This window comes from Stegastes partitus, unplaced genomic scaffold (assembly GCF_000690725.1).
Source record: "Stegastes partitus isolate 25-593 unplaced genomic scaffold, Stegastes_partitus-1.0.2 Scaffold637, whole genome shotgun sequence".
In the NCBI taxonomy this organism is placed as follows: domain Eukaryota; kingdom Metazoa; phylum Chordata; class Actinopteri; family Pomacentridae; genus Stegastes; species Stegastes partitus.
This window is the reverse complement of record NW_007578368.1, coordinates 266,522-291,647: the sequence shown is the minus strand read 5'-3', so window position 1 is coordinate 291,647 and position 25,126 is coordinate 266,522. Positions and strand designations below refer to the sequence as shown.

The 25,126-nt window shown below is 41.6% G+C and overlaps 2 protein-coding genes across 3 annotated transcripts; both read right to left on the bottom strand.

The window, feature by feature from the left end:
• Positions 1 to 480: 480 nt before the first annotated feature.
• On the bottom strand, positions 481 to 11,103 carry tut1 (terminal uridylyl transferase 1, U6 snRNA-specific). Its single transcript, XM_008289802.1, has 10 exons — positions 10,930 to 11,103; positions 9,411 to 9,601; positions 9,041 to 9,247; positions 8,515 to 8,629; positions 7,836 to 7,963; positions 7,512 to 7,738; positions 7,275 to 7,384; positions 5,833 to 5,955; positions 2,295 to 2,387; positions 481 to 2,101 (listed from the first exon to the last, which is right to left on the bottom strand). Exons 1-10 carry the CDS (start codon positions 11,003 to 11,005, stop codon positions 969 to 971), a joined length of 2,403 nt encoding a protein of 800 aa, XP_008288024.1. The 5' UTR covers positions 11,006 to 11,103; the 3' UTR covers positions 481 to 968.
• A 639-nt stretch (positions 11,104 to 11,742) lies between these two features.
• mki67 (marker of proliferation Ki-67) lies at positions 11,743 to 23,386 on the bottom strand. Of its 2 annotated transcripts, XM_008289801.1 has the most exons (17): positions 23,244 to 23,386; positions 22,593 to 22,691; positions 21,048 to 21,129; positions 20,683 to 20,798; positions 19,898 to 19,967; positions 19,705 to 19,780; positions 18,922 to 19,533; positions 18,583 to 18,815; positions 18,356 to 18,498; positions 17,769 to 18,319; positions 17,367 to 17,494; positions 16,978 to 17,155; positions 16,735 to 16,878; positions 15,659 to 16,581; positions 15,199 to 15,244; positions 14,013 to 14,753; positions 11,743 to 13,673 (listed from the first exon to the last, which is right to left on the bottom strand). In XM_008289801.1, the coding sequence occupies exons 2-17, from the start codon at positions 22,679 to 22,681 to the stop codon at positions 12,004 to 12,006; spliced, it is 5,802 nt and encodes a 1,933-aa protein (XP_008288023.1). In that variant the 5' UTR covers positions 22,682 to 22,691; positions 23,244 to 23,386; the 3' UTR covers positions 11,743 to 12,003. The 2 variants fall into 2 exon arrangements, with proteins under 2 accessions (XP_008288023.1, XP_008288022.1); XM_008289800.1 differs by having other exon boundaries at positions 17,769 to 18,498.
• Between the last annotated feature and the right edge of the window lie 1,740 nt (positions 23,387 to 25,126).

Below are 25,126 nucleotides of genomic sequence, written 5' to 3'. Positions count from 1 at the left end.
AACTCTTGCTGTCACATTTTAGAGTGGTTTTAGATCCAAAGAATACTTTATGAATTGTGAGCGGCCACAAGTGTTTTCTCGTTAATTTTGTCGCAACAACAAACATCTTATCAGTAACGTGAACCCGAGTCAGATTAACATGTAGTGCCCCGTCTCAGAGCTCTCTATCATCACAGCCATCTCCACGGTGCGCAGCCCTATCTGAGCAGCTGGCCATCTGTATTTCCCTTTAAAAGAGAGATGAATGTTGTTAATCAGCACATGGGAAGCTCTGTGCATCCCTCAGCTCCAGCTAGTCCTGCTGTAATAAAGCAGTCTGCCTGCCTCAGTAATTACTCTCATCTGTCTCAGTCGTACGAGCAAAGACCTGACTGAATAAAAGCTCGGCTCAATGGCCTCTTTCTGGCAGACGAAACGCGTTGAATCAAAGCGACGACCTCGTTTCTGCAACTATGCTAAACTACAGTTACTGATTCTTTGTTTAAAAGTAAGAATTTAATGGCTGAAGGACAAATAAATCTGGTCCTGACTCAACACAAATACTCTTTATAAAGTGATCAAGTGTTTAACAAAAGCTTCAATAGATGCTGCTCGTATCAAATGACTGAAAATGACAGTTCCCTTTCAAGTTTGACCATTAAGTGCATTATTTTAATCAGTAATGTAGTAAAACCAAAGCCACGTCTCAAACTTAAAAGCAGGCTTAATCAGGACATCTTATTATGAAACACTGATGAACTCATACGTACAAAAATACCATATAAACGCAAACAATTACAAACCTGATATTCTGACTAAGCCCATGTTGACAGTATTAGAACAGATGGCCGGTTCATACAAAGCCACAGGAATGCTCCTCCACTCTCTCCCACTCTCAAGGCTTCATTTATGGAGCATCTCTTAATCAAAACAAAGACAACTCAAACTTCTTACAGTAATGGAGACTTGTGTCTGAAACACATTCCATTTCAAACACTAGCCACTTCCTTCTGGAGCAGTGTCTCTACCATCTTGGGTAAGAAAGCTTCAAGGAAATGAAAGAAGTCGTGAAAAACTCCTGTCTGGTCACTGCTCGGCTCCAACCTGAGCACTACCTTTGTGCTTTCAGTCCCACCCACCATTTGGGCCTGGACCTTGAACTCCAGGGGGTCCTTGAGCTCCGGCTCTTTTTCAGTGATGTAAGCTGTGACCTGAGACTCCAGCTCCATGCAGCTTCCCTCTGGCCTCGAGTCTGTGTCTTTGATCAGCTCCCTTCTCACTTTCCTCCGGCCGGCCCACACTATGTGCTTCTGCACACAGACCCACTGCGGGAGTTCAGGCCTGCCCCTTCTTGCCAGTCTTGGCTTTTTGCCTTGAGGCGACACAGAAGCATCACTGCCAGAAGACAGCGATCTCTTGGCACCTACGACAACTGCACCCAGAGGGCTGGTTTCATTCTGAGATTCGACGCTGTCAAAGCTGTCATTTGCTGATGATTTGAGGGATGCTGAGGAAGTTTCCATTTCCTCAGCAGCATCAGCTGAATCGTCGCCGAAAACAGCATTTGTGGACGGAGCAAGGTGACACTTTAGAACAGTTTTTAGCACTCCCTCCACAGCAGAGCAAACCTTCTGAAACCACGGCAGTCGGAAATCATCGCCCGCCATGTGCAGCTGATTGCGCAGCCCTTCGGGGAGCGATGCTGATTTGAAGGGGATGCTGATGGTCAGCTGCTCTGTTTTGGTATGTGGGACGTCCCCGTGTGGGGTAAAAAGGCGCACCAGACCCCACGACTTCCCCTTGGTGGATTTGCGCTGGTACTGCAGGCTGCGGCAGTACTTCTCAGCCTCCTGGCACTCCCTCTGTAAGCTGCGCTGGGAGCGCTCGTTCAGGTTTCCAGCTACATTGTGCGAGAGCTCAAAAGGGTCCAGGAGATTTAGAGGGCCCAGTTTGGTACGGGGGTGATGGGGCTTGGTGGGCTGTTCCTCCTGCATCGCCTCATCCTCCTTGTTCTGACTCAGGAAATCTGTGATGGGGAGCGCACGGCCCTCTCTGAGAGAAATGACGCTACTGGCAAAATCAAACTTAGCATAGAAGGAGAAGAAGCCAGCGAGCAGCGTGCCTGGATCAAGAAAACAGACATTTACATAGACTTACATTGTGAGTCTGCAGTCGTTATGTTGGCACTGCATTTTACGAGTTAGACTGAGTCATATTTAGGATTTATGCAGGAGCTAGGCAACAGAAAAACATGGCACAGTAGATCTCTAACAAACAACACATTATCTTTCTCTTTTTTTAAATCTCTCACTTACAGAGGTCCTGTGTGTTCTTGCTGGGAGGCACGGCAATAGGCTGACTGGGAAAAGTGCAGTTCCAGCCCTCAATCACACACTCCTCCTCCTCACCTGTATGGAGTTAAAGAAATAACAATAAGCAGAGATCAAGAAATGATGTGTAGCTGAAGACAAATAAAAGTCATGCAATAAATCTTTAAAAGTAACTTTTAACATGACAAAAAACAATAAAATCCCAGATTAGAGTGTAATTTGCTGTCCAGAGTGCAGTTTAAAATGCAAACATCTAGTTTCACCGTTACATGAGGTGGAAGACATTTTTACAGTTAAATAGTTTATTCACTCCTACAAGCAGGATGTGGACTAAAGTCCTCACTTGCTGAACATCTGTGACAATTTACTCAAGTTCCTTAAACATGCTAGCTACATGCTAGGTAGTCAGCTGTGCACAGAGACGCCTCTAGTATCCATTTAACTTCTGCAGCACAGCAGCTCAGACATGTGTGACCTGAACTTATGTTGATAAGAGTGAAATAAGACGTTCTTTCCTCAGTTCAGCCAAGATCAAAGTGATTTGATCCACATGGTCTGTTTTTGATGAGCAGAGCATGTTTTAATTGTCATTATCGCAGCTGATTGTGTTCATTTAATTGTAGGAAGCCAAAATCATGATGGTGATTCATTTTTATGTAGAAGTCCTGGTACTGTGTTAGCCATTGTGACTGAAGGTAGCCCTTCTTCACTGACTCAGTTGGTTCCTCTCTGCCTGCACTGCCACTCTCATAATGAGATGTGTCTGAGTCAGGAGCTCTTCCTCTCCACCAGCCTCTTCTCTCACCACATTATTATTATTATTCTGTTTAAATAGTCGGGTGTAAACCACTTCATCTTTGCAGCATAGCAACAGATAAAGGAACTGTTTCACCAGTCAGACAGGGAGAGATGGACGGAGCCAGTGAAGAAGAAGTACTGCTTTCTAGTACAATGACTAAAGCAGAGGCTACCTGTATCGGACACAGTGGTACAAAACTAATGATCCTCATGCACTTGGTTGCACTGTGGAACTCTGTTATTACACAGCGACATAGAGAAGCAGTGATTAGCAATCATGGAAGAACCACTCACACAGATTTATTCTTAAGTGGCATATGGTAGTGAAGGATTTGGGGCATTAATCAAGAAATATCTCGAGTGGTCTAAGAAGTCACACAGTGTGATTCTAAAACAAACCTCACTTTACCGATCTAAATAAACCTGGAGATTAAATTCAATTTAATATTCTACTGAGACAAACTTAATGCAAAATATATACACTGCTCAAATAATAAAGGCAACACCTAAACAACACAGTGTAACTCCAAGTCAATCACACTTCTGTAGAATCAACCTGTCCAGTTAGGAAGTAGCACTGATTGTGAATCAATTCCACCTGCTGTTGTGCAGATGGAGCAGACAACAGGTGGAGATGAGAGGCAGTTAGAAGGATAACTCCTATAAAGGAGTGGTTCTGCAGGTGGTGACCACAGACCATTCCTCTGTTCTCGTCCTTTCTGGCTGATGCTTCAGTCACGTTTACATTTTGTCAGTGCTCTCAGCCCAGAGGTAGCATGAGGTGATGTCTACAACCCACACAAGCTGCTCAGGTAGTGCAGCTCATCCAGGATGGCACATCAATGCCAACTGTGACAAGAAGGTTTGCTGTGTCTCTCAGCACAGTGTCCAGAGCCTGGAGGAGATACCAGGAGACAGGCAAGCTGTGGAGGGGGCCATAGGAGGGCAATCCCCAGCAGCAGGACCACTACCTCCTCCTTTGTGCAGGAGGACCAGGAGGAGCACTGCCAGAGGCCTGCAGAATGACCTCCAGCAGGCCACTAATATGCATGTTTCTGCTCAAACTGTCAGAAACAGACTCCATGAGGTGGAATGAGGGCCTGAAGTTCACCAGTGGGGCTTGTGCTTAGAGCCCAACACCGTGCAGGGCGACTGGTATTTGCCAGAGAATACCAAGATTGGCAGATTCACCATTGGTGCCCTGAGCTCTTCATGGATGAGAGCAGGTTCACACTGAGCACATGTGACAGACGTGACAGAGTCTGGAGACGTCGTGTATAAAGAATAAAGTTTTTCAACTGGAATATTTCATTCATTGAGGTCTAGGATGTGTTATTCTAGTGTTCCCTTTATTTTTCTGAGCAGTGTATTCTGTTCACTGAATCACCAACATCTCAACATGCCAATTTATTGACAGGTTTACATTTCAGAATTTCTATTGCCATCATTCATCACAGCAACCTGTTCATTAGTTTTCCTCATTTTTGGCAATACGAATACTGACGGTGGTGAACTTGCAATATTTTTTGTCTGCTGATTTGTGATCACAGAACTGTCGTGTGAAAGTCTGCAACAAGCAATGCATGACATGTTGGTGTCGCTACGTGAGTTTGGTGATTCCAACTTTGAGCACTTGGACCAAAAAATCTCACAGGATAAGGGCACAAAAATGTGTATGTGCATTTTGAGAACAGAGGCAATGCAGTTGAATGTATTTTTATTTGCTAGGGACGCTGCAGTTTAACCTCGTTCCAACACAGAGCATGAAGCTGATGAGCTGCACAGAATGTTTGAACCTATCAGAGATTTTTTTTTAACCCTCTGAACCCCAAAACACATGAGGTTTGAAAAGTATGTTATTTTGAAAAACACTGTCAAAATGTCATCATTTATCAGAGCCAGAAACTGTCAGAACAGAGAGAACTGTCAGATTTTTAAATTCCAGACAGCCTTCAAACTGCTCATCTGTGACATGCTGTTTGATCGGGAAACTGAACCAAAGCAAAGCTTAAATCATCAAAGAAAATAAAAATAAAATCATTAAAATGCTGCGCTCCTTAAAGCAATACGACAAAAATTCATGGACATTTCACCTAAACTGGGCTGAGCAGGTTGGAGTTATACAGGCCAGATGTGGGACACGTATGATTAGAGTCATTTTTTCCAGTATTGGCAACATCTGTGGGCGCTTGAAAAAATGTCGTACATGTTGATTACAGGTTGAGGTTTTTTTGCAAAATAATCAAAGAAATTCAATGTTTTTTCTCTTTCATATTTTGCTGCATTTTAACTTTGTTATTCAGCACTAAATACATTTTTGAATTCTCTCTACTTCTAGCTGTGGTTGGACTGTTCCCATAGAGGTGCAGGATTTCACAGAATTTTGAAAAATGAGCCCAAAGTGAGTCTGGGGTTCAGAGGATTATTAGATTTAAAATATTTGTTGGAGCATGACCACATGAGATACCATCAAAAGACTAACACAAGGTTGACAGACAGCTTGAATTTGTAAAACCACTGACACAGCAACCCAAACCCTGGGCCAGATGTGCTGTCTAACACACATGCCCAATCGCAGCCTTTGCAATTTGCTAACTGTATTGTTTCAAATTACAATTTTGATATGAAAATGACGCACTATTGCTAATCGTCATCTCTTGTTGGACTTTTACATACGCAGTACAATTAAAATATAGAACTTTCATTAGAGAAATGCAGAACTTACAGGCCATGTCTTTGAGCTGGTCCACTGTGGGGAGAACAGGAGGCTCACAGTTTTGCAAGAAGAAGATGATGAGCAGTGTCAGCGCGTAGTTGTTTAGAAGGGGACCAGCACCACTGGGATTACCTGCAAATCACAACCAACATGACGAGAAGGATTTATAATCAGAACATGACCATGCAACTGTAAATATGGAATGCAGTCAAGACAAAAGATGGTGTTGAAGCATTTGGCAGCACTGTGTTTGGTTCAAGGACTTCAAGAGCAACACTGCAAGGACATTAAATAGCTTATGGCAAAACATTCTTTTTTTGGTTTGGTTACCCCAAAGGTTTGTCAGATTTGTGGTACAAAAATGTTTTTCGTGTCACTTGTTGACTCCTGCAGAATGAATGTCACCGCAGTCTACTTAATGAATTCATAGGTGCATTTTTTTAGCTGCAGCACAGCTTCAGGCACTGATGCTGCAAAGTCCGCTCTTCGATTTGCAGTTAGAAAATGGATTTCTGAAATCATTTATGTGACACCAGGCAACACTGATCTAAGCGATCACTTCAAAATAATAATTTTGTATTCGAAGAGCAACCTCACATGTCACTGATCCCACCACGCTCTGCTAATCACTCTGCACAAGTGTCTTGATGAAAGCTGCACTGGCAGCATGGAGGCTCCAGTTCAAAGGGAACAGAGGTGGTAGGGTACAGGAGTAAAGATAATTAGAGCGCCCTTCAGTCAAGAACGCTCTTAAGATTTTATTCAGGATCAGTAATCACTATCTGCACTCAAGAAGGAGCTGGACTTGTCCCATCTTTATGTTGACAAAAGCTTTCATAATGCAAACCAATGTGTCCAGATAGCAGTTTGATGATGAGCGCCAAGTGAAGTTCTACTGACATCTGTTGACCAAAAAATGAAATAACCACCAGCATGCACAGTGTAAGTGTTGTTATGTTCAAACCTAATTTCATGTATGAGGGACTGTTGAGTTAATGTGTGGAAGTGATTTGTGTATGGTTGATTTTTGGTCAGAAATATTGTTGAAATAACCTCGGTTCCACATAGGAACCCAGGTTTGTGTTTTTGGGTCCGGTATGACGATAATATACTGCGCACACAGACAGGTGAACTCACTTTGGTTCTTTGATCAGACCAGACGTGTTGCTACTGAATGGACACTTCCAACGAGACAGAAGACCTTTTTGTGACAGGTGGCGCATCGAAGGATTTTGCTTTATTTGTTATAATTGTTTCGTTCTCATGGTGCTCTGTGTACGGAGTAAAGCGAACGGTGAATGGAGAAGAAGAAGTCTGCTGCCGCAATAAAGGCCTGTTTCAAAGAACTACCTGTGTCTGTCGTCACGAAAAGAGTAACACACGGGGAGCCAAAAGACTCAAATTGCATGTTATAAAATGAATCTGTAAATATTAAAGTCACTGCAGCTTACCAGCAAGCTCCTTCTGCTTGGCCCAGTAGCGGATGGTGTACACTAAAGGCCTCAGCCTGTCCTCCATCCCTGAACACAGCTGGAGGAAGCGGGTGTTCCTTACTGCTAGTCTAGTGAAGAATACAGGCAGGAGAAAGAAAACCACCAAGTATTTACCAACTGTAAAAAGCATTTCTCACATCTGAAGACTTTTGCTACTACACAGTACTGAAGAAATCCTAAAACTCTTTCACTGACTTGTTGTTAATGGTGATGTCCCCCTGCAGGTTAAGCTCGCGGTGATGGAACTTGACTACAGGGAGACGAGCACTGCTGACCACATGGACTTTGTGCACGCTGGGAACACAGCGTTTCAAGATTGTTGCCACGAGTTCCAGAACCTCAGCTGGAGAGGCTGTGGACAGGTCGATATCGGACAGGATGGAGTCTTCAGAGCGGCCATCATCTGACATGCCTTCCCCTGCCTGAAGAAAAGGGAGGAGAGGGAATACAGAGGGCTTCATGTGGAGTTACATTATGTGACATTTTGGCAGAAATTCCTGTATATGTAAAATGCCAGACCTGCTCTGTGGTGGACTTGGCACGGGCCTGGAACACCTTGGTGTTTTCTAGGTCCAGGAACAGGTCGAGGTCACAGGAGTGAATGCCAAAAGTGTTGACAGATGAACCAAACGGTAGAATCTGGCTGTCTGCAACCAATCAAAACAGTGTCAAAGGTCGGATAATCTTATGCAGTGTTATCATTATGTAAGACGTACAGATGGGTGACAAATGTAAAGGAAAAACTGGAACCCTTGTCCTCAACAGTGAGCAGATCCACTGCCTCCGTTATGCTGTGGGGGGTATTTTGTTGACATGGTGTGGGTCTGGTTGCCCCCTTAGAAGGAAGAGTCACTGAAAATCTATACTGATCACTTTTATCCTAAGATGAAATAATTCTGTCCTGATGGGAGACAAGCACCCATCAAGGACCGTTAGGGATCACTGAATGGTTTGATTAGTATTAAAATGATGTGATTCATAGACAGTGGTCTTCACAGATGAACACTTATTGGAGATTTTGGACCAATCACCATCAAAATAGATGGCGAATATGTTTTGGAAGAATGATGTCCATCCCTCCAGCAGAGTTCCAGAGATTTGGAGAATCAATGCCAAGGATCATTTCAGCTGTTAAAGTGGTTCATCACCTCACTAAGTCACCCTTTCACATGTCTGTGTGTGTGTTTAAAAAGGTCACCTGGAAAGAACTCTACAAAAACCTCTTGCAGGAGTTGAACCAGCAAGCCTCGGGCCTTCTTTTCGTTGTCTCCCAGCTGAAATCGCTCAAGAACGAACTGCATCTGTGCATCAACCTTTAGGAGAACAAAGGACAACACCATAATTCCTTTGTTAACAGGACACCTTAATAACAAACATGCATGTAAAAGAATGCAACTATACACTCATCACACAGTGTTTGCATAATGTTTGATGAGTGTCAGTAACAAAGTGCGTCCAGTTTCTAACACCAACTTCCAAACCTATAAGCTAATAATATAAGTGTAGAACAAGTTATGGTTAGTGTGACATAAATTGTATATTTATAACATCCTGCAAGATTTGTATTTAACTTAAAATGAATTGCAGTATGAAACTAAATTGACTCACAAAATGCATCCTGGGAGTCTGCTATACTCGGTGCTCCCAAGTGATTTTGTCATTGTTAAAAGAAACACAGTTTCATTGGCATAACCAGGGCTTTAAATATAAAAGAGGATGCTTACAGACACCAGCTGACACAGCTCAGGTTTAATACGATCAAGAAATTGTTGGAGGTTCTGGGGGTCATTCTTCTTCTTGGGAATCAACTTGAAGTCTTTCTTTTCCCGAGGTTTGACACGAAGCTTCAGGCCCTTCATCTGGTGCTCAACACAGGACAGAGCTGCTTGGATGCTTTCAGTCTCACCGAACTGCACGATGGCATAAACACCCTGAGAGAGCAGAGTAACACATCACAAGTTCAGACACTTTCCATACGCTTTGAATGAACTTAGAGTCAGTGATTTTGGTTTTGATAGTAATCCGTAAAGACTGTAAGGCTGTGCACACAACATGAAATAAAAATACACATCTCATGATGTACAAATGTCTGACCTTGTCTTTATCCATGATAACATCTGAGACTGTTCCAAACTGCTGGAAGTATTCAGATAAGTCAGTCTGAGAGATGTCAGGTTTGATGCCACTGACAAACACACTGTGGTCCTCCTGGGTCTTCCTGGTGGCCCGAACGGTACTCAGTGTCTGATGCTTCCGCCCTTTCACATGCTGATCCAAACTTGGCACTGCAGGACAACAGAATTTTATCAATGTGGACATACGGTTTCAAAAATCTAAACATATTATCGTTGTTTGTGTGGCACAGTTCTTACAACAAGTGCAACTCAAAGTGCTTTACACTGGGGCTGCATAATTTGGGGAAAATATCTACTTGGATTATTTTCTAACACATTTTCCTGTTTTGTGCTATAATGTTTTTAGGTCAACCTTCAGCTCAATATTCACTGTGTGAGATTCCAACAAACATGAACTTGCCAACATCCATCCATCCATTATCTATTCACCGCTTAATCCTCACTAGGGTCGCGGGGGGGCTGGAGTCTATCCCAGCTGACTCAGGGCGACAGCAGGGGACACCCTGGACAGGTCACCAGTCTATCACAGGGCTACACTTAGAGACAGACAACCAAGCACACTCACATTCACACCTACGGACAATTTAGAATCACCAATTAACCTCAACATGTTTTTGGACTTGTGGGAGGAAGCCGGAGAACCCGGAGAGAACCCACGCTGCACGGAGAGAACATGGAAACTCCACGCAGAAAGATCCCAGTTGCGAACCGGCAAACTTGCTGCGAGGCAACAGTGCTACCAACTGCTCCACCTTGCAGCCCAACTTGTCAACATGAACTTGTAAAAACACTGAAAAAGTGAAAACAACATCAGATGACTAAGAGTGATGCGTTTAGCAGCAGCCTGCTGTGTGTAACATCAATAAGCATCACAGCCAACACAAAAGACAGTTTGTCTGTAGTTGAAATATTTGAGCACCCAAAGCATATTTGAACTGATTAACTCTGACATTGACATAGTTTTCAACTAGTTTTACACTACAACAGCATAATACAATTCCTAAAATTCAGCTACAGCTTTATATTATGGGGGACTATCCCAAAATTTTCTGTGTTGCCACCACTATAAAAAAAAAACAATAAAAAAGAAGTTGTAAGCGCCACTTCTGATACCAATAAACAAAACTACATGTAGTTTACTTGCATCAGACCTTTTTTATAACTTTATGTAGTGCACCTACAATTCCAATAACAACGGTTTAATGCTTTACGTATAAACTCTTTAACCATAAAACTATGCATAATGGAGCTAACTTATCTGATACATTACTATTGTGTTGAATTAGCAAACTGCGACAACAATTCATGTCTTTGACGTTTCAGCATAGCATCCAGAAATTCAACTATTTGAATTTCAGCACTAAGAGGTGACAGTAACTTGTACAACCATCTCCAGCACAGCTTAGTGAGTTAGCTGTTAACCACCTGCCAAGACAAAGTTAATTACTCGCATGTAGCTAGGTTAGCTTGTTACTTACTGTTGGGTAAGTTGACATTGCACAGGGTGCAGTGAAACCCTCTCGGCGTCGTTTTTATGTCACTGTCCGAAGACATGATGGCAAAAAGGTCGGAAACAACGATAACAGGAAAATAAATCAAGTTCTACAGTAGTCAGCCAAGTTTGAGGCCGACTGACCCTCCTCCATGCGCCTCTCAAATCTCCCTCCAGCGTCGCTTGTGCGTTTGTTTCCAGTCCGTCTCCAAAATCCGTCCGGGTTGATCTCAAGTTTTTTATCATAAGGTTCCTGTCAGACGTTATCGATTTATCCGCTCTAAATATTTATTTATTGATGCATTTCTTAGCAATTTAAAGCTGCCTTGTCCTTTTAAATGAGTCTTGGAAAGATTTGCTCAACACCGTTGGATAGATAATATTATAGTTTAGATTTAAGCGCCTCCTGCAGCCAATATTGCAGTTTTGTCTTGACATACAAAGTACTGTTACTGTCCTATTCTTCATAGTCATATTTTCTTAAAAATTCTTATTTAAAACCAGTTCACACCCTCACACTCATAGCAACTCACAAAGTAGACGCATGAATTTTAAGCTTGTATTTCAAGGCAAATGTTCAATTTTCCTTCTGCCTTAGCTTCACTTTTACTACATAAAAAGTATATTAAGAAAACACAAACATCCCAGTTAACAGCAGACAGTAACTGAGTAGAGTTCAATACACTAGTTAACATCTGTAGTGTTCTAAAAGCAAACTGATGAATTAGCAGTCATTTCACACACATGCATGCACTCAATTAAAGAAAACATGACATCAAGAAATAAAAACACACCAATCTTTCCATAGTAGTAGAAAATTTAATAACCACTTTTTTCACCATAAAATATTTGCAAAAACAGTTAAGAATAACATACAGCTTGTCACAAAATATAGAGGTAAAAACAAGATTCCCTGCTGAACTGGACAAAAAGCAGTGCTTCATTTTCAGTCTATAAAACTACGTACTACAATGCCTTTCAATCTAAAAAAAATATGACAAGTACAAAAAAAAATACATGGACAAAAACTAACTGTGATTAAGAATATATACAAATGTGTCTACTTTTTAGCTGATCTTCCCCTTCGAGTTTTAGGCTGTTCAGCTTCAGCGGCTTCCTTATGGTCCGCCTTGCTCGTGGCTTCGGCTTTGCCAGCAGTTGCCCCTCGCCTGGCTCTCTTGGCGGGCTGAGCTTCAACAACTTTGTCTGAGAGATCCTCCTCTTCAGGTTTGTTGGCATCCTTTGACACATTTTTGCTTTCAGCTTGGTCTCCAAGTTTTGACTTCCTACCTCGAACTGCCCTGACAGGTGTGGTTTTAGGAATGTCAATGACTTCCAAGTCTGATTTCCACTTGACAGATCTTTTGGACGTTTTTGTGTCTTCGACAACAGCATCTTCGGAGGGATTTGCCTGGTTGCTGGTCTCCATGGTTTCATCTGTTGTGGCCTTTGCCGCCGCCCGTCTCCCCTTCTTTGCTGGTTCAACTGTAGCTGCAGCAGACTCAGTGGATTCAGTGCTGGCCTCTTCAGGAGGAGGAGCTGCACCTCGACGTGCTCTCTTGGCTGGGACGACTTGTGAAATCTCACTTTTCGCAGAAGTTTTTGCTCCTCTTGCCCTGCTTTGTTTAACGACTGGAGCAGCCGGCTCAGCATCTTTCTTCTCTTCTGCCTCCAGCTCATGTTCAGGATTTTCAGCAGTGGCCACAGCTTCTTCAGAAGCTTGTTTTCCTCTCCTGCCACGTTGGGGTTTGCTTGTCGAGCTGACAACAGGGACCTCTTGGACCTCAGCGGATTCCACAGGGGTTACACTCTCTGTGTCCTGTTTTGCTTTTCGGCCTCCTCTCCTGGGCTTTGCGGCCACAGGGGCTACACTCACTGGTTCAGAAAGTGGAGCCTCTCCCTCCTCTGCAACAACCACTTCTTGTTCGTCTTGTTCAGGTTTTCTGGTTCTCCTCACTTTCTGAACAGGCTCCTGGGATTTAGCAGTCTTGGCATCGCTGTCCATCTTTTCTTCTTGTCTGGTGTTCCTTCCCCTCTTAACCCTGACTGGAGGCTCAGACTGCTGAGGAGTCTCGACCTTGTCCTCTGCTGCCTCATGCTGTTCCTCAGTATCAGGCTTCGTCTTTCTCCCTCTTCTGGGTTTTCCAGCACTAGGAGGAGCGGGTTGCTGAGGCTGAGCTTGTTCATCACTCACTGCTTCATTTTCTTCCGGCTCAACGGGTGTTTGTTTAGTTTTTCTCCCCCTAAGCGGCTTCACGACAGCTTCTTCTGTTGTGGATGCAGAACCATTTTCTTGACTGGTAGTTTGGACACTCACAGCTTCAGTGGGAACCTCAGTCATCAGCTGTGTTTCAACAGCAGGCTGATCAGAGGTGACTTCCTTAGATTTTGCATTTCTGCCTCTTGTTGTTTGTCTAACAGCAGGTGGTGCTGCAGCTTCCACTTTCTTCCCTCTTCTTCCTCTGACTGGAGCTGTAACAACAGGCTCTTCAGAATATTCTGCTGCCTCCTGTTTATCCTCAGCTCGTTTAGATTCCACCACTTTTGCTCTTCTGCCTCGAACAGGTTTTTTCTGAACTTCACCTGCATTCACTTCTGTGACTTTGCTAGCTGCTGTCTCCACATCAGGCAAACTCTCAGTTTCAGGTGCCTGGAGGATTGTTTCCTTGGCATCTGATGTATTTTCATCAGTCCCACCTGGCAACACCTCCATCTGGTCATTTGCATCAGCTTTTAAAATAACAGAAGAAAAAAAAGGAGAAAGGTTGCATTTAATTATTAAGTAACATTACTCAAAGACTGTGCATTTGCCCTGATGAAAATGTCAATGTAGTCATATTAACTGTTAGTATAAATGGATACAGCTATCATAGTACAGAGCAACTACTGCAGTCAGCTGTAGTTTTCAAGTTTTGACCCAACACTCCCATATCTTGCTATGTTTAATGTATGTACATACAAAATTATGAACACCATCTGCAAAACATTTTTATGAAATAAACCCTCTTTTTTATGTGTTGCATGTTCAAACCAACAGGAAAGTTAGAATAAACAAGAAAGAAAACATACCTTTTGCCATATCAGCTTGGGGAACATCTTCAGTCTGGACGCAAGGCTCATCTTGCTGCTCTGGCACTGATTGTTCAGGTTTAGCTTTTCGCCCTCGTCTGGGCTTCAACACAGCCTTCTCCTTTGGTGCCGCACCGTCATCTGCTTTGTGATCGACATCAACAGCTGGGCTCTGTTCACTCTCAGGTTCTACGGCAGTTTCAGCGACAACTTCTTGGACTATTTCAACTTGACCGTCAGAAGCGTTTTTGGCATTTCTGCCTCTCTTTGGCTTAGGAGCAACTTTAGAAGGCAGAGGAGCGCTGTCTTCTGCTGTGAGCTCAACATCCCTGTTTTCAGTGGTCTTTGCATTTCTGCCTCTTGTCGTCTGTCGAACAGCGGGTGGCGCTGCAGCTTCAGTTTTCTTCGCTCTTCTTCCTCTGACGGGAGCAGAGACTACAGGCTCCTCAGAAGGTTCTGGTGCCTCTTGTTTATCCTGAGCTGGTGTAGATTCGACTGTTTTTGCTCTTCTGCCTCGAGCAGATTTCTTGTCATGGACAGGATCCGTGACAGTTGTATCCATTTCTGTGACTTTGCCAGGAGCAATCTCCACTTCAGGTACATTCTCATCTACTGTATCTTCTTTTGGTTGTTCCAGAGCAGCTTTCTCATCTGCCTGAGAGACAGTTTCCATTGCATCTGGGGAGTCAACATTGTGACTACTTGGCTCCTCCAAATGGTCAATGACAACTTCATTTGCTTCTGTAATAAGAAGAAAAAAAGAGGAAAGAAGCTGTTGAAATATTTGCAATAAGTTTCAGACATGTTTTGATAATTCCATGGCAAAGCCTGTACACGTGGATCAAACTTTTCATAATGCTTTGAGAGTTCCAAAAATAACCTGAATGCCCTACATTTATTTTTGTGCTGCTGTTCTTTCAGACTACCCAAGTTTTCCTTTCAGAGCAAAATGATTGCATAATTCCATTTTAGGTAATAAACCAATTCTAATGATGGCTGTTAGTGAATTGACCTTTTGCCATGTCAACACTGGGGGAAATTATCTGTAACTGTATCAGATGGTTCATTGTCTTGTGGCTTCCAAAGGACTGAGTGTACTTCTATAAAAGGACAAGGCCACAAAAAAACTAATCAGCTGACCGAGTTCTGGAACACTTGAACATTATGCTTATTAAACTTAACCAACCTTTTGTGGCATCTGCACCATCATGCACAGGCATTTGATCTTCATCCTGTGAAATACAAAAACATTTTAGACAAGCACAAAGTATGTAAACCACACTGACGACACAAACATCTAATTGTTTTTCTTAAAAAAAAAAGGCTTTTCCCCCCCCAGAAACTGAACAATGTTATTTCCCTGAGTACACAGATAAAACAAGACAATGGAGCAACCAGATAAATTATTGATTTTGGCCTCTAAAAAGGAATAAAGCCATAATGTTCTCAAATTATTATTTAGGATAAACAACCTGACCAATTGTGTGAGCACCTGGAATTTCAGGTTTAAGCTCCACACCAACTATTTTTTTTTAATAAGTCAAATTCAAATTGCATCCTATGTTGTGAGAGTTGCTAATATTTAATATCCAAACACCTCACTGGAGTATTCACATGAATACTGATAGAGGTGCTTTCATTATTACCTCATTTGTCTCAATTTGTCCTGTGGGATCAGTCAGTGGCTCCTCCATGAGCTCTTGAAGTCCTTCAAAGTCTTCCACTGGAGCAATACCCCTCAGCCGGGGTGATTTCATCAGCCTCTTGATCCCGAAGTTCTCCTCAACAGGTTCACCTTTCTCTCTGGGAGTCCTCAGGAGCCTCTTCACGCCAACCATGTCTTCAACTGGAGCACTCTTCTGCTTTGGTGTCTTCATTACTCTCTTGATGTCTGTCAGACATACCATCGGGGAGCTCTTCACGTCTGGAGTTTTCGTATCTGTCATTTCAGACAGGTCTTTTTGCACAGGTGCTGGTGTCTGCACGAGTTCCTCAATACCATCCGAACTCACATTGCCAGCCTCTGGGGCGCTGGGAGTCTTCAGAAGTTCTCCTTGAAGGTCTTCAAGGGGTTCAGCTTGCTGTTTGGGAGTCTCGAAAATTCTCTTAACTCCAGTGAGGCAGTCTTGTTGGACAGGCTTCTGTTTGGGAGTTTTCAAAATCTTCCCTCTCAGGTCTTCAACAGGCTCAGCTTTCTGTCTTGGGGTCTTCATGATCCTCTTTATTCCACTGAGACACTCCTTCTGTTCAGGCTTCTGTTTAGGAGTTTTCAGGAGTTTTCCTCTCAAATCCTCAACAGGTTCAGCCTTCTGTCTTGGTGTCTTCATGATCCTCTTCACTCCAGTGAGAGATTCTGGTAATTCTGGCTTCTGTTTGGGAGTTGTTACAGAGGCTGTCTTTGAATCTGTGTACTGCTCCTCACTACACTCAGAGTGAGTCTCTGGGGCAGAGATGTCACCAACAAAGCTAGAGTCTTGGTCTCCATTTAGGAGGCGTTGGACTGCCTCGGAGTTGTATCGTCTGCTTTTTACTGTAGATGCAACGCTCAGTGGAGACACCATCATTTCATCTGCAAGACAAGTCACAAGTTTTTAGTTTATGCTAATTTAAGGTCCCAACAGACTGAATATGACAAAGTCCATATTCTAATGATTAAGCAGAACACATGTTTAATGCTTTCATTCAGCCCCAACAACAACAACATCAGCAGCACACAGTTTACCTGGCTCCTCTGGTGTGTTCAGCACTGATGGTTCTATCACAGATGTGCCCAGACCTCCTGCCGGTGTCTTCATAGCACTGTTCTCGTTGATTACAGATCTCCTCTTCCGTTCATTTGCAGGAGTTTTGAACATCTCAGAAATACCTAAAAACACAATGCACAATATAAGTAGCTGTAAAATTGACGTTCAGAATACAGAAGAACAAGTCTGTCTATTTGTTGCGCTGGATCAGGGGTAACTACCAGTTAGGTCCTCGTCCATTTTCATGCTCTTTTTGAAGAGTGCAGTATTGGTGACCACTCTCGGTGCAGCACCAGTTGGATGTACGACACTTTGCTTGTGAGCTCTGCCCACAACAATGGTAGCAGGTGAATTTGCATGTCCGGTGCTCACAAGGCCCTTCAGTTTTCTTGCAGGAGTCTGAGAAATTGAGAGATACGGTCACTATAGTTTTCAAAAACCATGGTAGAATCATAACAAGAGAGGCAACAACAATCGAGCAATATCAGAATATGGGCTGTTTTTATAAAAGATCCAACAGGTAAAAGGTTTTTTTACATGACGAGAAATAAAACTACCAAACTGTCATTGTATACGCTTTTACTGCAACTGTTGAAATGTTTTACTTTACCTGTGCTTTGGGCACTGTCTTCTTCACTGTCTTCTTCACTGCCTTTTTAGTGATCGCCTTTTTAGGTGGAGCTACAACTTGAGCCTTAGTTTCTCCAAATTTCACAATGTTCGCCCAGGAATTTACGACTGTAACGAGAAGAGCAAAAAAAATACAAATGAATCTTTATTTAATTATTTTGCATTACTAAATTTGCTGGAGTCTGTACAGTAAAATAAAAGAAACCAAAATAAATTGCTCAACAAAAAAAACTTAGTAAATATGTTCAACTTTGCTATCACCTCATCCTGTTCAGCACTCACAACCCAACACTGAAACTGCACTGAATCGAAAAAATAGTGCCAGGAACAAAGACACGATTTCTAAGACAAGAAATTTTTACATTTTAAGGGTTAAACATACCTTTCATCGACACCCGTGAGAAGCCACTCCGTCTGTGCATTACTTTTACAGCACTCTTGGAAATACTTGGAGTCTTCCGCGAGGCGCTCTTCATGCTCTTCCTCCTTATCGGTATTTTAGGGGTAACAGTGAGTGAAGGCACCTGGTCAGTGACAGCATCAGCTTCGGTAACTGGAGAGGGTGTACTGATGCGTGACACAGAGAAGCGTCCCTGCACTGTGGGTGTCTGGATTCCTGAATTCAGGGGGGTTTTAGCTGGTGTTGCACCGGTCAAGGGGGCAGGACTGGACACTCCTACAGATGACCTCTTTTTGCCAGCAGGAGATGCTGCTTTAGGAGAAGAGGACCTGGACTTTGGTGACTTCTTTGCAGAAGATGCTGCCTTGGGAGAAGACGACCTGGATTTGGGAGAGGTCTTCCCAGGAGAAGCTGCCTTTGGAGACGAGGACCTGGATTTTGGGGTTTTGTTTGCAGGGGATGCCGCCTTAGGAGTAGATGACACAGATTTGGGAGATTTCTTTCCAGGCGATGCTGCTTTGGGAGAAGGAGATCTGGATTTTGGTGACTTCTTGGCAGGAGAAGGAGATCTGGATTTTGGTGACTTCTTGGCAGGAGATGCTGCCTTGGGAGAAGAGGACTTGGATTTAGGAGACTTCTTTCCAGGTGTTGCAGTCTTAGGAGAAGCACTCTTGGCACTTGGTGACTTCTTAGGACTATCGTTGTCAAACTCCTATGTAAAACAAGATACATTATAAAAAAAAAAGACCGCAAGACACACAGCAATTACACTGTCAAGTCACACTACTGGTCTTACTTTTAGCATGCCGATGACAGATGCTCGTCGAAGGAGTGACTCTTTGTTTTTAAAGAGAGACAAGCTTCTCCGTGGAGTGGCTCCTCTGCGTAACGGAGAGTCAGGAGGAAGCCGTTTGTCAAATAACTCCGGGCTCAGCTGACCTCCAAAGGAAACTCGTTTCTTCTTCATTTTCATTGTAGGCAAGTCTGACCCAAGTTCTCCACTTTTGCGTTTTTTGGTGACTTCTTTCACTAAGAAAACAAAATGTTTGAACATTAGTATCTGCAAAAATAAAAATCATTACTGCATCTTAATCAATGCTTCTAAAAATTGAAGTGAAGAAAATATAAATAATACCCTTTTCAGCTTTTCCTGAGCTCCTTGGTGATGCAGTTTTGGGAGAAGCTTGCTTGTCTTGTTGCTTTGTCACTGCAGGTTTGGCAGGAGTGGCTTCCTTACTCCTCCGTCTCACAGGTGATTTGGGTGTTGCTTGCTCAATAACCTCACACGGCGAAAACCTCTGGGGAGTCACACTGTTTCTCCTCCGAGGTGAAGGAGACTTGGTGGGCTGTTCAGCTTCATCCCCTCTTGATCCAGCTGTCTCAGTAGAGGGAAGCTTGACGGCCTTTTTCTGCTTCTTTACAGACTCTGGGGTTCCACTTAAGGCCTTAACTTCATCCTTCTTGGGAGCGCTTTTGTCTTCTGTGAAAATGACAAATTTCCCGTCACTCTTTCGGACGGAGGCAGGTTTTGGAGAGCAGAACCTTGAGGAAGGCGTCTGAAGCAGACTGGCAGAAGACTTCCGAGGCGTCTTGACGTCCAAAGACTTTTTGATCATTTGATACAGATCACTGAAGGGGGAGGTGGTGTTTTGGACCAGACTTCCATCTTCCTTGGACTCCATGTCCACAGTTTTCTCCAGGGATCGCTGGATGTTGTCATGGTTAGCTGCATCTTTAAGATGAGGGTCTAGAAAAATATACACATAAAATATCAGTAGACTTGTCAGTTTAAATAAACTTGAAACTAAATGTAATTGTTTTTAAAATTCAATGAAAAAAAAAAATCCCATCAATGGAACACTTGATTGAAAAACAGTCTTGGGCTGCAACATTCAACCTTAGAATCAAACAATCTCACCTGTAGATACTTCAGAGATCCTCTTTTCTCCTGTTCCAACTACGGCAGTGTCATCCACTCGCTGATCTTGCAGGACCTAGGTGTAAGATACTTCCATCAACACATTTGCAGAATTGTGTACTTCACCATAAGTATCAACAGACTCAAAGGTCTGGGAATGGCTGAAATGATAGTAATAAAATAAGAAATTTACCTTGAGGGTTTCAGTTTTGCCTCCTCTGGAAGTCCTCTTCTTTGGTGTGGGTGCTGGAGGATACTCAAACCTGAAGCAACAAAGTATAAGACCTTATTTACAGTCACCCTGAAAGTTGTAACATCAGGAAAATACTCCAATAACCAGTACATACAGTCCATTCTGTCTGTACCTAAATTTAATAGTTTTGCGTTGTTCACACATTTTCATCCATAGACTTCAATCATCAAATTTTAGCTCAGTATATTCTTTGACTTCTGTATATGCATAGTACATAAACAGTAAATTAACCACAATAATCTCAAACTACATTTGTATTTAGCAGCAATAAGCAATTATTTATTTTCATCTTATCAATGGAAGTCTAATATGATTAACAAATTGATCGTATTCATGTTGTCATTTGATAGAGTTCACTATTCTCGGTGGCACTGTCAGGTTTAATGCTTGTTGTTTCAGTCGTTTGTTTGGTGAAGCTTTTCTACCTTAGTGGTAGTCGAGGCATTTTAAAATGTTTATCATTCACCCACTAACACATACATCAACAGTAGTGGAGCTGCAGCGCAAGGTGCTTGCCTGCCTTGAACCACCAACCCTGCAATTAGTGGACCACCAAACCCACGGCCGATCCAATAAATAACTGTTTGTCAAATTAGGTTTGCCCAGAGGCAATTCAGGGTCTTACACACTCTGGGACAAAATGACTAATAAATTTGTTTTTGACTCAATGACAGGAAAAGTCCCGGAGGTAATAAATAAAGGGTGGCAAGATAATTGATACTCACCTGAAAGAACGGTCAATAATAGTTATAACATCTCCGTGCTTCAGACGGTCAGACTGCTGCAAAGCCTCTCCATTGACACGTGTTGGATTTGCTGAGCTCAAATTGGTCAAAATGACCTAAAAAGAGGGAAACACAAAAATCTATTTAAACACAGCCGTAGTAGCTCAATGCAGAATATTAGTGTCAGCTACAGTTTCACTTCTGTCTAAGTCGAGGTGTTAGTTTAGAAACAAAGCAATGAGAATTTTTTTAATCACTTAAATGAAAAAACAAACAAAACAAAAAAACACCAAACATCAAAAATGAACTTAAATCACAGTGAAAAGTTAAAGTGGGGAATTTAAATGTTAAATATGTGTTGGTACCTCTTTATTTTCATTCAAGTCAATTCTGCAATGCTCCCTGGAGACTTGAGGAAGCTGAATACGAATATCGCAGTCAGTGTTCCTGTGAGACCACAAACAGACAAACGTATCAACACAGGAGGCATTTGGAAGCATAGTGGGGAAAAAAAAGAAAAAAGAGTGGACTGTCAACATGTTCTAATGTATCTGGTGGTTGTTCAAAAGAATGGACATGAATGAAATGTCCCCAGATCCAAAATTAAGGTCAACTTGTAAACTGACAGTTTTCATTTGAATCCTCCCTTGTTTGATTAGAAGGATAAAATAGTTCGGCTTGTAAATGTCACAGAAGCTTGTTACAATTTATCATTCTGTCATTCGACTGGTGACAAATACCCTTTAAACAAACAAACAAACAAAAACAACACTCTACTATCTACCATATTCCCTGATCAAATTGTCCTCTCTGCATATTAAAGATGTACACTAATTTACTTTTATCATCATCTTTAATTCAACTCCTACAGCCAAATTTGGCCAAGTGCTGTCCTCTTTGTAAATCAGAATAAAAGGCCAGAATCGCAACACGTCTTTTGGTCTGTCATTCCAGTTTATTGCTGCTAATGATACCAATTTGTTACAAAAATACAATAAAACTAAATAAATCTATCTCAGTCATTGCTTTTCAGGGTCTCCTTCTAGATTATATTTTTCAAACCCTTCTTGATTTAACCTTTAAAAGCTAATTTGTGTATTAAAGCATGGTTTCACGAGTGCATCTTTGACTTTGTTTAAACACTGCAAAACTACTCCACGCTACACAATGACAAGTTGTAATGTTGGAGTAATTCAGCCAAACATGCTGAACCTGGAAACTGATTTCTAAAGAAGACAGTGGTACGGAAAGCCCCGCCTTGCAACTTGGCAGGAATGGTTTCTTAGGTTTGTTACGTATGAAAACCCAGAAGTCTGAATTTGTGTATTTAAGACTGGCATTGCTACACTGCAGTCGAAGACGCCTAGCCATGGTGCCGATGGCTTATTATTCTCATGATGTGTCTTCCAGCATATAATAAAAAAGAAAAAAAAAACACCACAATCGCATTTTAATAAGGTAGAAAACTTCCACCAAAGAGTTGTTTTCAATGACACTTATAAATGGGTTTTACTTCTGTAAATTAACAAGTCACTCTTGTGTTTTATGTTTATATTTCCTCCCACTTCCTCTATTGCGCTACAAGTGTCTTCTGAGGTAAAACTGAGTTGTTGTTGTTCAGGTTTTTTTTATTTCTGTAATGACAGGAGCAGACATGTGGATGTTCTACGTCATCCACTGATGGCCCTCCTCCGAACATGGAGTTAAACAGCACCTCTAACTGCAGGCTACACATAGTGAATGCTGACTACTGTGACATGTGCATGTGTTGTCTGTTGTACAAACATATCTATTTGCATATCTCTGGAATTAAGACGAAATGAGAGAAAAGCAGAGATTTAATGTTAACTCTGACAACATAACATGGTAAACTGACATCATATTCACCAAATGCATTTTATTGTTCTCACCTTCCAAACAAGCATGTTGCAGTGAGAGGAAATTCAGTCCCATCTCCTCCACTCCTCTTAATCACGACTATTTTCCCGTGTAATGGCATTTTTTTTTACCTGGAAATATTACCAAACAAGTGTCAATGTGCACAGAACTGAAAAAAGCAACACCAAGTTGTCAATCAAACTTTAATTTTTAAAGATCAAAGAATTTCAACGTTGAAGAAAGAAGCATTTTAGAGACATATAATAACCAGACGATGTTTGTGGAGGGGAAGTAAGCATCATTTATGTGCTTGACGACATTTAATTTGCAACTAGCTTAAGTTAGCTAGCCCAAACTATGTTTCATCATCGGGCAATATAAACGTAATTGGACGTTTTATTGTACTAACACGTTGTTCGTAAGTTAAAACGCTGCTGACAATTCTGCGACATCCCACGTGTGATGTCGCCTCGATAGTAACGCTGTAATCCTGCCAGAATGAGCCAACAACGTGGAAAGTTTAGCGTTATCGGCATCTAGCTAAACCACACAACAAGATGTGCTATTTTCCCTAAGCTAGCTTTAACGCTAACGCTAAAACTTGACGTCGTGTCGCCATTACTACACAACGATATATGTATTTTAAAAAACTCAACGCTAAGTTAGAATTATTGTAGTCTTACCTGAAAGTCCGTTTAAAGATGTACCAACTTCTGTGAATCCATAAACATCGACCAGGACGCGACAATAGAAACTTTACTCTAATATCATAAGACTAAAAGCAGTAATGATAACCTAACATACCGACGACTATCTAACGTTTACTACTTTGAACAGTCGTCCCTTGTTGTCCGTCGCCTCTTCCACAGAGGTTCTCGGTATCATTCCGCCAAACTGCACACACGTTGAATGCCTTCAAAAATACTTGCATTAACTAGTGTTTTTGATTGAATATATTGCTTATTTTGTGCCACTGCGTTTTTAATGTTCATTTTAATTGTTTGAATCAAACGTAACTCACATTTCCTTAAAAGGGACTATTTTGTTTACAAATTTGGCGGAACAATCTCACTTCGGAGACGAAATAGTGATTTGAAAATATTTGAAATTCCGCGCGAAGGGTTGTGATTGGTCGAGACGTCACTGTCACACAAGGAGGGCGGGGCTTATCAGCAGCGTTTAAACAGCTGCTTCCTGAAAGTTGAGCTTCTTGATGTTAGAATTGATTGTAAAAGTGGAATAACTTACTTTGATCACAAAAATAAAGAAATAGAATTCCTAATTAATTTAATAATTCTAATTGGCAAATTAAAAGTTCACAATTGTAGACTGGCAAATGTGAAACCAAATTTTGTTCAATTATCTATTGACTTTGAAGAACATATTAAAACATTAAATAATATAAAAACGAAAAAAAGCAATAAAACTGTTAAAATGTTTAAAGAACGGTTCCAAAAAGAACAATGACAGCCCTTCTCTTGCTCCCTTTGTGTTTTTTGGGGGTTTCTTTTAATTATATTGCTTATTTTTTAATTAACAGAATTTAAAAAAGTTTTTCGAGCACATGTCTGTCAAATTGCTTGTTCATGTTATTTGTACAATTTTTTGTATGTACATCCATTGTTAGATAAAGTTCTGTTGTTTTAAAACAACATTATATATATATATATATATATATTATAACAACAACATATTTGTTAAATAACAAATAAATAAATAACAAGAAACTTTAGCATCAAGAAAGGATTGAAATGATTTTCAAAAACAGCCTCGACTACATATAGAAAGGCAGCTGGTTCATGGGTTTAACATAGAAGAGATTTGCAGTGAATAGACATTATTTATAGTCCTGCATTCATATTTACAACAATAAAAGGTGTTATTCAGACACATTTTGGCATTTAGTTCCAGAAAATGCACAGATTTAATTAATAAAGGTAACAAAGGCTGATGTGCATTTATGCGTTAAAGTGTCACAGCACTGGTTTGGATGACTCACTCATCTAAATGGAAACTCATTCACGCTATTAGACACGCTTGTGCTTTTCCTGCCATAATGTCAATTCTTTACTGAAAATTGTTTTTCTAATTTGTCTAAAAATGCATCAAACAAAAGTGCAGATGGAGCATGCAAACAGAGTTTTTCCTGACTTGAATGAAAAGTTCAAAATCTCAGTTTTCTTTGAAAATGCTTACATTTAGAAGACAAACATTTTTGAAATTGTTCAACTGGTGAAAAAATTCTCGACCATTGAGCTAATCCACACACTCGTTATGTGTGGCTTTAAAGGCAATCAGATGGAGCGACCAGCACACAGACGCTCATTTAACCAGTGACGATAAAAGCCCACTTTAAAATGCAGATTTATTCAACTGACACGATGCCACATATGATTAGAGAAAGACAAGAACTGAGATGCTGGCAGGTTCGTTGGGGCCGTAGTCCAGCACTTTCTCAGAAATCATTTCATTCAGCTTTGAATGGACGCGGCGGACAACATACCCCTGTGCCTTTAAATGTCCACCAACTTCCCCGAGCCCTTCAGGAAGCTTGGGACAATGTTCC

Excerpts from the sequence above, each read along its gene's own strand:
- tut1 (XM_008289802.1), bottom strand. The coding sequence starts at position 11,005 with ATGTCTTCGGACAGTGACATAAAAACGACGCCGAGAGGGTTTCACTGC. Across the intron at positions 8,630-9,040 it reads AGCTGTGTCAGCTGGTGTCT|GTTGATGCACAGATGCAGTT; the intron begins GTAAGCATCCTC and ends GTTCTCCTAAAG. Across the intron at positions 2,388-5,832 it reads CCAGCTCAAAGACATGGCCT|GTGAGGAGGAGGAGTGTGTG; the intron begins GTAAGTTCTGCA and ends AACTCCATACAG.
- mki67 (XM_008289800.1), bottom strand. The coding sequence starts at position 22,681 with ATGCCATTACACGGGAAAATAGTCGTGATTAAGAGGAGTGGAGGAGAT. Across the intron at positions 20,799-21,047 it reads ACTTGAATGAAAATAAAGAG|GTCATTTTGACCAATTTGAG; the intron begins GTACCAACACAT and ends CCCTCTTTTTAG. Across the intron at positions 16,879-16,977 it reads AATGGACGAGGACCTAACTG|GTATTTCTGAGATGTTCAAA; the intron begins GTAGTTACCCCT and ends TTGTGTTTTTAG.